At 44.6% G+C, this 11,533-nt stretch overlaps 1 protein-coding gene across 1 annotated transcript; it reads left to right on the plus strand.

The window, feature by feature from the left end:
* Positions 1–5,036: 5,036 nt before the first annotated feature.
* On the plus strand, positions 5,037–10,981 carry LOC105179646 (uncharacterized). Its single transcript, XM_088875198.1, has 6 exons — positions 5,037–6,000; positions 6,216–6,556; positions 6,647–7,198; positions 7,440–7,628; positions 7,758–7,983; positions 10,566–10,981. Exons 1-6 carry the CDS (start codon positions 5,037–5,039, stop codon positions 10,979–10,981), a joined length of 2,688 nt encoding a protein of 895 aa, XP_088731324.1.
* The last annotated feature ends 552 nt before the right edge of the window (positions 10,982–11,533 follow it).

Below are 11,533 nucleotides of genomic sequence, written 5' to 3' on the forward strand. Positions count from 1 at the left end.
CTGCTGACTCACGTGTTGACTTTGCTACCGTCGCTGACGTCACTGATGACATCATTACATCTGCTGACATCACTGGTGACATCATTTCTCCTGCTGACATCACTGGTGACATCATTTCTCCTACTGACATCACTGGTGACATCATTGCTCCTGCTGACATCACTAGTGACATCATTGCTCCTGCTGACATTACTGATGATGCTGGTGCTGACATCACTGCTGATGCAAGTGCTGATGTCAGCAGATTCATAGAAAAAAAACAGCCATTTTGTTGCAAAAGAGACTCCGTTTCCTATGGGTTATTTGTCGGGAATATTCCACTGAATGCAAATTCAAATGTGATCGTTGACGATAAAATTGCCCGTGTTTTTAGTAATTCGTCTCGCAAAACTCTATCATACATTGCTCCAACGGTTCAAAATGGGGAAGTAGTGGTTCGTCCGTCATTGGAAATTATGCGTGATGGGTCCAAACGTTGGAAATCTACGGCTGTTGGATATTTTTTGGGAAAACGACCGTATTATCACCACCTCAAGCAATATGCTCACTCGGTCTGGCCGGCATTACGAGAGGTCACAGCGACCAATAATGGATTTTTCTTCTTCCAGTTTAAGACGGTTATTGATATGGAAGATGTGATTGAAGGGGGCCCGTGGCTGTTCCAAGGGCAGCCGATAGTACTTCAAAAGTGGGAACCGGGGATGGCCATGAGAAAGTTGCAGCATACACAAGTGCCTGTTTGGATCAAATTACGGCATCTTCCGATGGAATTCTGGACGACGGAAGGATTGAGTACTGTGGCGAGTGGTGTGGGAAAGCCCCTTTACCCAGACGCGATTACAAGAGCATGCACGAGACTGGACTTTGTTCGTGTATGTGTTATGATTGACGTCATACATAAGATGACTAAACATATTATTGTCATGGCACCTGATGAAGATAGAGGGGAGACTCCTTGCAAAGTCGATGTGGAGTACGAATGGCTCCCGCCAAAGTGCACCACGTGCATGTCATTGGGACATGCGGCAAAGGAATGTGCACTAAACAAACCCCACAAAACGTCAAAGCCACCAGTGAACGTGTACGTACCAAAAGTTAATGTACCACCACCAAAATCACCGGCTAAGGAACAAAGGAAGACGAAACCAGTGGCTGTTGATTTACCCAAAGCAAATGCGGGTGATATGCATGTCGAACGGAATTCCTCAAAACAAAATGAGAGGGGTAAGGCAATTGTCATTTCTAATGCCTTTGATGCTTTGCACTTAATTGATGACGCAGATGAGCATTCGGGGGGTCCTAATACAAGCAACCCCATGTGCAAAGATCCATGTTGAACATCGTTGAGTGGAACGTCCGTGGGCTGAATAAACGAGACCATCAGCTCGCTTTAAAGGACATTGTCTCTGAATACAGGTTACATTTCCTGGGTATTCTTGAAACTCGTGTTCGCTTGAGTAATGTAGTGCATATACAATCTTCTTTACTTCCGCAATGGAAATGGTTTGTTGATTATACTTGTGTTGGAAATCGTATTTGGCTTGCTTGGGATGAAAATTATATTGAGGTCCATATCATAGACTTGGGAGATCAATTTATTCACTGTCGGGTTACTACTATGGCTGTCAATGAACCTGTTATTATCACGGTTGTTTATGGTGCATCTGAGGTTATCGACCGTCGAAATTTATGGACTGCACTAGAGACATTCGCCCAGCAATGCGCTGACATCCCATGGATGGTGGGAGGGGACTTTAATGCAGTACGAGACCTTAATGAGGTTTGTGGCATTTCAGGAGATATAAGGATGGCCATCGAAGAATTCAATGCCGGTATTCTAGAGGCAGGACTATTCCACTTCCTATGCAAGGCGAATGGTACACGTGGCATAATTGCAGTACATCCGCGAGGAGTTTATGGAAGCGGTTAGATCGGATTCTTATTAATGACCGTTGGCTGGCAAGGTTACCTAACTCAATCTATCACAGCCTTACTCCACGGACATCTGACCATTCTCCACTAGTTTTACATGGGGATACACAACAATATACTGGAGGTATGTTTCGATTTGATAACTATCTTGCCCTTTCATCCGAGTTTATCCCCACTGTGCAGAACATTTGGCACCATGATGTTGTGGGTGTGCCTATGTACGTCGTGACTCGTAAACTGAAGGCTCTAAAACCGGTATTCAGACTACAGAGGAGGAATAAGGGGGATCTGACACTGAATGTCCAATTAGCCAAAGGTTTTCTGGATGAGGCACAACAGCTGGTGAGCTCTGACAGACAGAATGAGCTCTACTTACTTTTGGAGCATTGCTGTCGCATCGTTTATGCGAAAGCGGCAAAACTCGAACAAATTATGTTGCAGCAGAGAGCTAAAATGCAGTGGATGAAAGACGGCGACCAATGCTCCCGAGTTTTCTTTCGTAAGATCGCTCAGAGACGTGTTATGAGGAGAATTATGCAAATTAATGATGAAAATGGTACCACACACATGGATCAAGGGGAGGTCGCTCAAGAGTTTGTCTCATACTATCAGAACCTCTTAGGAGGCACCAGACGACGGTAGACTGTGGATATTCGATATCTTAGACCATGGGCAAGACACTGTATTACTGATGAGGAAGCTAACCACTTACTCCTACCATTCTCGCCGAATGATGTAAAGCAAGCAGTGTTTGATATCGCTGAAGATAAGGCGCCGGGACCTGATGGTTACTCGTCAGGGTTTTTTAAGGCGGCTTGGCCTGTGGTGGGGGAAGAAGTTACAAGGGCGGTTCTGGATTTCTTTTCTACTGGAAAAATTCTAAAGCAGATCAACTCCGCGATTCTAGCTCTGATCCCAAAGGTACACACTCCTATGTCGGTCAATGATTTTAGACCGATTTCATGTTGCAATGTTTTATACAAAATCATTGCAAAACTTCTTGTTCAAAGACTTAGTGTGTTTCTGGACAAGATTGTTAGCCCCTGTCAGACAACTTTTATTCCGGGAAGAATCATTGGGGACAATATAATGTTAGCCCAGGAACTGTTCTTAGGCTACAACCAGAAGCGACTACCTCCAAGATGCGCTCTTAAGGTGGATATTAGGAAGGCCTATGATACGGTGGAGTGGGGCTTCCTGTTAGCAGTTCTGCAGATGTTCGGCTTCCCATCTACGTTCACAAGATGGATTGAGGAGTGTGTATCCACGACATCATTTTTGATTGGGCTCAATGGCAAATCTCATGGGTTCTTTACTAGAGCGAGAGGACTACGACAGGGAGACCCACTATCTCCTTATGTATTTGTACTTGTTATGGAAGTTTTACATCTGGGATTTCTGCAATGAATTGAACAGGACATGCAATTCACTTATCATTGGAAGTGTGAGAATTCCAAGATTTTCCAGTTGGGATTTGCAGACGATCTCCTTCTCTTCTGTAGAGCTGACGGTGACTCCATCAGAGTATTCAAGGAGGGATTGGACAGATTTGCGGAGTTGTCGGGTCTTCGGCTGAATATTCATAAAAGCCATTTAATCATCTCCTGTTCGGCTCAAGAGTTAAAAGATCAGATGTTAGAGATTTTGGGTTTCCAAGAGGGACACCTTCCAATGAGGTATCTAGGACTACCCTTACTCTCTTCTAGACTGTCTATCTCTGACTGTCAACCACTTATTTCAAAAATAGATGCACGCATTACTGGATGGGAAGGGATTTCGCTATCATATGCTGGGCGAGTACAAATCATCAAATCCGTACTATCGACAATGAGTTTATATTGGGCATCTGCGTTCATATTACCTAAGAAAGTCATTAACGAAATTGAGAAGAGACTGCGGAATTTTCTATGGAAGGGTACGACATCTATTGGCTACGCCAAGGTAGCCTGGAAAGATGTGTGTCGATCAGCGGACGAAGGAGGACTGGGATTCAAGGACATCTCTACCTTGAATCGCGCACTAATGAGCAAGAAATTATGTGATGTTATTCGATGCGATAGGACATCCATCTGGGTTCAGTGGCTTTATGAAGACCGGTTACGGAACACATCGATTTGGACTTTCCGTGAGCATGGAGGTTCTTGGGGATGGCGAAAAATGCTCAGACTCCGACCATTTCTTCGCTCTATCGTGGACTACCAGATTGGAAATGGAGAAAGATTTTATATTTGGCAGGACCCGTGGCATCACTTGGGACCACTTATCGAACGATTCCCTCATGCTCCACACCATCTTGGAATTGAGAAATCACCAAAACTCAGCTCGGTGATCTCAGCAGGAGAGTGGCAATGGCCTCCTATCACGGACTTTGAATGTTTGGAGATTACTCATAACCTACCGGTTATTTCTGGAGGTGAGGATCGGGTGGTGTGGAGATGTGACGGAGGACTGCCTACTACCCAAACCCTCTACCGAGTATTTGATCCCCCTGAGCCAAAAGTAGGTTGGGCTTCACTACTTTCGGCCTCGCTAAAGATTCCACGCCACTCATTCATCCTATGGCTTGCTATTCTTGGCAAGCTGCCTACGACAGACAAAACCATGGTTATCTCACTTTGGCGATTGCATACTTTGTAACGAGGGGGCAATAGAGACACATTCACATCTTTTCTTCCAGTGCAGATTTAGCCGACAGTGTCTCACAACAATCCGGAGAAAGGTACGATTTCATTGGCCTAATAGAGACTGGGAGAACGACATTGAGTGGGCTTCTCGCAGATGGAGAGGTAACCACATCGTTAAGATAGCTTATCGAGCACTATTAGCATCTTCTGTTTACCACATTTGGAGGGAGAGAAACTTGAGACATTTGAGCACATTAAGAGGACTCCGAGCACCATGGCGTTATTGATAGTTGATGATGTCAGGCAGCGGATCATTAGTATTTCATTAGCTAGTTCCGTCAGTACACGAGCTTTGTATAGACTATGGCGTATTCCTTGGCCTGTCGAGGGAGAAACCACCTGATGATCACTCTGTTTTACTGTACCATTTTTTACTTAATGAAAATTACATTTACCCAAAAAAAAAACGTGGAGTGTAACATGGCGAACGAAAAATCTTTTGTTGCTCCAGTCCAAACGGGATTGTACGTGGGTAACATTCTGTTGAATGCATACCCCGAACCAATTATTGATGATAAAATTGCGCATGCATTTAACCACTCAACGCGAAAGACCCTCAAGTTCATTGCTCCAACTTTACAAAATGGAGAGGTGATTGTGAGACCGACTTTAGACACTATCCGAAACGGGTCTAAACGATGGAAAACTACCGCGGTCGGATATTTTTTGGGGAAACGCCCATACTTTCACCATTTGAAGGAATACGCGGTATCAGTTTGGCCGGGTTTAAGAGAGGTAACTGGTACTACTAACGGTTTCTTTTTCTTCCAGTTTAAGTCAGTTGCAGATATGGAAGATATTATTGAAGGAGGGCCGTGGCTGTTTCAGGGGCAGCCTATTGTTCTTCAAAAATGGGAGCCGGGAATGGTTCTGAGGAAACTTAAACATACGCAGGTTCCTGTCTGGATCAAATTGCGCCACCTTCCGGTGGAGTTGTGGAAGGAGGAGGGACTCAGCATAGTGGCTAGTGGAGTGGGTAAACCTTTATACCCGGATGTGATCACGAGAGCATGCACGAGACTGGATTTCGCTCGTGTATGCGTTATGCTGGATGTGAATTCGAAAATGCCAAAGCACATTATTATTATGACACCGGATGAGGAAGGAGGAGAATTACCGTGCAAAATTGATGTGGAGTATGAATGGCTACCCCCGAGGTGCACTAGCTGTATGACATTGGGACACTCAGCCAAGGAGTGCACTGTCAACCAACCCAAATCTATCAAGCCACCGGTTAATGTGTATGTACCCAAAGTGGGAGCACTGCGAGGCCCAATGGTGACTGAAAGAACAAGAGACCACCCAACATCTCACACTGTGGAGAAGCAGACAGAAGACCGTGGTACCCGTCCAACTGCAGCGGGACCTAGTCGGGAAGAGAGAGGTAAAGATATCGTTACGTATAACTCTTTCGATGCACTACAATTACTAGATAGTGTAGAAGGTTCATCAAGGGGTCCTAAGCGAAGCAACCCCGTACCTGGGGACCCATGTTAAACCTTGCCATATGGAACGTACGTGGCCTGAACAAGAGGGATCATCAGCTAGCGGTCAAGGATATCATTGCTGAGTTCAGGTTACACTTTATTGGTCTCCTAGAAACACGTGTTCGCATTAATAACTGTGCTAGTATTCAATCATTTTTGATACCTCATTGGAAATGGTTTATGGATTATGACAATATTGGAAATCGGATATGGATTGCTTGGGATTACAATTATACTGATGTGGATATTATTGAGGTGGGAAACCAGTTTATACACTGCCGTGCCACTATTAGAGCATTACAAGAGTATGTTGATATTACTATTGTGTATGGTGCTACTGAGGTCTCTGATAGGCGAGAATTATGGGCCTCTCTAGAATCTTTAGATGTCCAATGCATTAATACTCCCTGGCTGGTTGGAGGTGACTTCAATGCAGTCAGGGATCTCAGTGAGGTCTGTGGTACGTCGGGAGATATAAGAGTGGCGATGGAGGAATTTAATATGTGCTTATAGAATACTGCGCTTTTGCCATTACCGATGCAGGGTAAATGGTACACATGGCATAATCGTAGTGCTAGCCCTCGCAACTTGTGGAAGCGACTTGATCGTATGCTAACCAATGATACATGGACTTTGCAGTTTCCATCAGTATTCTACCAATGCCTCACCCCACGGACATCGGATCACTCGCTGATGGTAGTTAATGGGGATAATCAGCAGCGATTTGGAGGTATGTTCCGGTTTGACAACTTCCTTACTCTCTCACCAGATTTTATTCCTAGCGTGCAGAGTATATGGCAGCAACAAATAGTGGGAGTGCCTATGTTCTCAGTCACCCGCAAACTCAAGGCACTCAAACCTATTTTTCGAGAACAGAGGAGAAATAAAGGGGATCTTTCTCACAATGTTGAGTTGGCAAGGGGATTCCTGGAGCAGGCCCAAGTGTTGGTAAGCTTGCACAGACAGGATGAGCATATTCTTCAGTTGGAGCACTGTAGCCGGCTTGTGTATACAAAGGCGGCCGAATTGGAGAGGATCATGCTGCAGCAGAGGGCAAAGATGGAATGGATGAAGGGTGGTGACCTGTGCTCCAGAGTGTTCTTTCGTAAAATTGCCCAAAGAAAGACAGCTAGACGAATCTTGCAAATTAACGATGCCCAAGGAATTACAATTACGGAACCAAATGCAGTCATACATGAATTTATCTCCTATTATCAATCCTTATTAGGGGGAGACAGGCGTCAGAGGGTGATGGACCTTCGGTTTCTTCGGCCTTGGGCGAGGCATATCATAACAACTGAGGAGGCAGGTCACCTACTTGAACCGTTCAGTGCAGAGCATATCAAAAAAGCTGTTTTTGACCGGCGAGGATAGAGCACCTGGACCTAATGGGTATTCATTAGGATTCCATAAAAACGCCTGGCCGGTGGTGGGACAGGAGATAACGAAGGCAGTACTGGAGTTCTTCTCTACGGGGAAGCTTCTTAAGCAGATTAATAGCACAATATTGACGGTTATCCCCAAGGTACACTCTTCCACATCTGTTGCAGATTTTCGCCCTATCTCTTGCTGTAACGTACTTTATAAAATCATTGCTAAACTTATTGTCCAAAAATTGAGTGTGATATTGGACAAGATTATTAGCCCCTGCCAGGCAGCGTTTGTCCCTGGCCGGAGCATAGGGGACAATGTTATGTTAGCAGAGGAACTCTTCACTGGTTACAATCAGGCCCGACTCCCACTGAGATGTGCTTTGAAAGTTGATATTCGGAAGGCGTATGACACTGTTGAGTGGGATTTCTTGCTATCGGTGCTTCAGCTATTCGGTTTCCTAGAGATTTTCAGACGATTATCTATTGCCGATTGTCAACCATTACTGAGTAAGATCGATACACGTATCAATGGTTGGGAGGGATTGGCACTGTCATATGCCGGCAGGGTACAAATCATCAAGTCTGTTCTTGTGGCTATGGGTGTCTATTGGGCTTCGGCATTTATTTTGCCAAAAGGGGTCATTAAAGACATTGAGAAACGATTGCGAGCTTTCTTATGGAGAGGTACGGGAAATAGTGGATACCCTAAAGTTGCATGGAAGGAGATTTGCAAACCAAAGGAGGAGGGAGGCCTTGGCCTTAAGGATATGGGAACTCTTAATCGAGCATTGATGTGCAAAAAGCTCTGTGAAGTCATCCGATGTGATAGGACTTCTATCTGGGTCGAGTGGCTGCGGCATGGCAGACTACGAGATGATTCGATATGGACTATCCTGGAGAATCGTGGACCATGGGGATGGAGAAAAATGTTGAGGTTGAGAGGCTGGTTACGCTCAGTGGTGGAATATCGTATTGGGGATGGAAGTGATTTTTTCTTATGGAATGATCCCTGGCATCACCTTGGGCCCCTCCTTGACAGATTTTCGCGGGGACCCAACAGTTTGGGATTGAATGAGTCTACCATGTTGAGCTCGGTTATCTATGAGGGCCATTGGCACTGGCCATTGATTACCGACATGGAATGCGTGGAGATTACACACGTGCTTCCTCGAATCCATGGGGGTACAGATCGTATTATATGGAAGGGTTCGAGTGGGAAACCCACTACCCAGGAATTCTATCGGGCTATGATACCAGCAAGACCGAAAGTAGGTTGGATTTCACTACTTTCGGGTTCTTTGAAGATCCCGCGACATTTGTTTATCCTTTGGCTAGCTATCCTGGAGAAGCTAGCAACGACGGATAAACCATGGCTTTCCCATCTTGGGTGCTGTTTTTCCACCTGTTTTTCCACTGCAGATTTAGTAGAAGATGCCTCACTAGTATTCGGCGCATTGTACGATTTCAGTGGCCTAATAGGGATTGGGTCAGAGATGTTGAATGGAGTGCAAGAAAGGCGTGGGAAGCACATCATCAATATATCCTACCGATGCCTGCTAGGATCGTGTGTATACCATATTTGGAGGGAGAGGAACCTGAGACGTTTTGAGCACGAGGAGAGCCCCCCGAGTGTAGTGGCCAACTTAATAGTAGAAGATGTTCGGCAACGTATACTCAGTATTAAGCTACCTAGCTCTATTAGCATATGTGCCTTGTATAGACTGTGGCGTATCCCTTGGCCTGTCGAGGGAAGCGCCTAATGAGGGACATTGTTGTACTATACTTCTCTCTTTTTTAATGAAAATTACACTTACCCAAAAAAAAAATAATAACTACAAGTTAGTATAAAAGGGAAACAAACATTGTCAGTGTAAAAGGGAAACAAACAAGTTAATAAAACCGTGCAAAACAGCTAAATTTTGAACGTTCTCAGTATTTGACGAAACTTGACCCAAACATTGGTCTAGACCTAAGCATTTGTGTTGTAAATTTGCTAAGCGTCATATTAACTACAAGTTAGTATAAAAGGGAAACAAACTTGTTTCAATAAAACCGTGCAAAACAGCTAAATTTCAAACGTTCTCAGAATTCGATGAAACTTGACCCAGTCGCAAGTCTAGAACCAAGCATTTGTGTTGTAAATTTACTAAGCGTAATAATAACTACAAGTTAGTATAAAACGGAAACAAACTTGCTTTAATAAAACCGTGTAAAATAGCTGAATTTTGAACGTTCTCAGAATTCGACAAACTTGACCCAAATGTTGGTATAGAACCAAGCATTTGTGTTGTAAATTTGCTAAGCATAATAATACTACAAGTTAGTATAAAAGGGAAACAAACTTGTTTTAATAAAACCGTGCATAACAGTTGGCTCTCTCAAAAAATGGACTCTCCAAAATATCTATCTTCTCTCACACACACTAGCACACCACAAAACACACACACACAAGTCCTAAACACTACAACACCGGCCGGCGATGAGGAGGGGGCTCCGGCCGACGGCGAGGAGGTGGTCGGTGATGGTGGCCGGCGAAATACAGTCAGCCATGGTCGTTTTTCCGGCGAACAGCGCGATTTTCAGGCGGAAGATGAGAAGGCGCCATTAATGGAACGATTAGAGGAGGAAGACAATATTCCTTCTTCGCATGGTATTGAGGAGGGCAAAGACGGATTTCTGGCCGGAAAAGGAGAGATTTTGAACGCTGATTCATCGCCTTGAGAGTTAGGGTTTTGCGCCGCCAAGGTAACCGAAACGTCACATTTGGAAGATGAAACAAATCCGACCAGATCTGTCAAACAGACGATTGGGGAAGACGGTCTACAGATTACAGAGAATGGAAACGAACTACTGATGCGGAAAAACATGAATTTAGCCCCTGGAACGAAGGATGTCGAAATACAGAAATATCTTGGGTTTTCTGAAAACAATGTGGCCGAGGAAGATGAACGGACGCGAACGGAAAAACTGACACACGACGAGTTTTTTCCGACCAAAAAATGGCTGCAAAACGATTGAAAGAGATGGAAATGATACAACCATGGGAAAAAATCAAAACTTGACGACTATTCATGAGAAATCGAATCTAGGGTTTGTTGACGGCGCTCCTTCAAAAACCGTTAATGGCGGACACACTGGAAATCGCTCGCCGGCCGACTTTAATATTGAGGAATTTCTGAGACTTGCGAATAAGGTTTTGGACGGTGATGAGGCATCAATGGAAGCGCTCAATAATGTTAAACTCCGATGGGAAGCTAAATTCGGTAGATTTCGACGATATGGGGCTGCGCCGTCGCCTGTTCATAACCCAAACCCGTGGCGTTGTCTCTTGCCGCCGCGACGCAATCTTCTGACCGAAAAACAGGCGGAGACAATGAAACAACGTCATTCCATTACAGGTTTGAGTTTTTCACCGGAGATTCAGATTTCGCCGGATTCTGGGCAGATTCCGATGACGGAAAGACGGCCTCCGACGACGATTGATGAGATGCCGGAAGTACAGTAGTCTGACGTGGAACCAGTTGGCAGTGACGTGGAGAAATCTGTGGCTGACATGTCAAATGATGTCATGCATGATGTGGGAGGATCCGCTGATGTCATGCATGATGTGGTTGATGATGTCATGCATGTTGTGGTTGATGATGTCATGCATGTTGTAACTGCTGATGACATCAATGATGTCAGCAATAATGAAGAAAAAACTAGTCCTTTTCCTACACAAGTGCGTTCCTTTCCAATGGGTTTGTTTGTGGGAAACATCCAACTGAATGCAACATCGAATGTGGGCGTTGATGACAAAATTGCTGACGCTTTTAATAATTCAACTTGGCGGACTCTGTCTTATATACCTCCTACAATACAAAATGGTGAAGTGGTGGTAAGACCAACAATGGAAGCTATTCGCAATGGGTCAATCAAGTGGAAAACCACTGCGATTGGATATTTCCTTGGAAGAAAACCGTACTTTTATCATGTTAAAGAATTTGCCTTTTCCGTTTGGCCTGGATTGAGGGAGGTTAAGGCCACAACGAATGGATTTTTCTTCTTCCAATTCAAG

This window comes from Sesamum indicum, linkage group LG11 (assembly GCF_026168435.1).
Source record: "Sesamum indicum cultivar Baizhima isolate 11 linkage group LG11, ASM2616843v1, whole genome shotgun sequence".
NCBI classification, from domain to species: Eukaryota; Viridiplantae; Streptophyta; class Magnoliopsida; order Lamiales; family Pedaliaceae; genus Sesamum; species Sesamum indicum.

Excerpts from the sequence above, each read along its gene's own strand:
- LOC105179646 (XM_088875198.1), top strand. The coding sequence starts at position 5,037 with ATGGCGAACGAAAAATCTTTTGTTGCTCCAGTCCAAACGGGATTGTAC. Across the intron at positions 7,199-7,439 it reads GTGGTGACCTGTGCTCCAGA|AGCATATCAAAAAAGCTGTT; the intron begins GTGTTCTTTCGT and ends CGTTCAGTGCAG. Across the intron at positions 7,629-7,757 it reads TATTGACGGTTATCCCCAAG|GCAGCGTTTGTCCCTGGCCG; the intron begins GTACACTCTTCC and ends AGCCCCTGCCAG.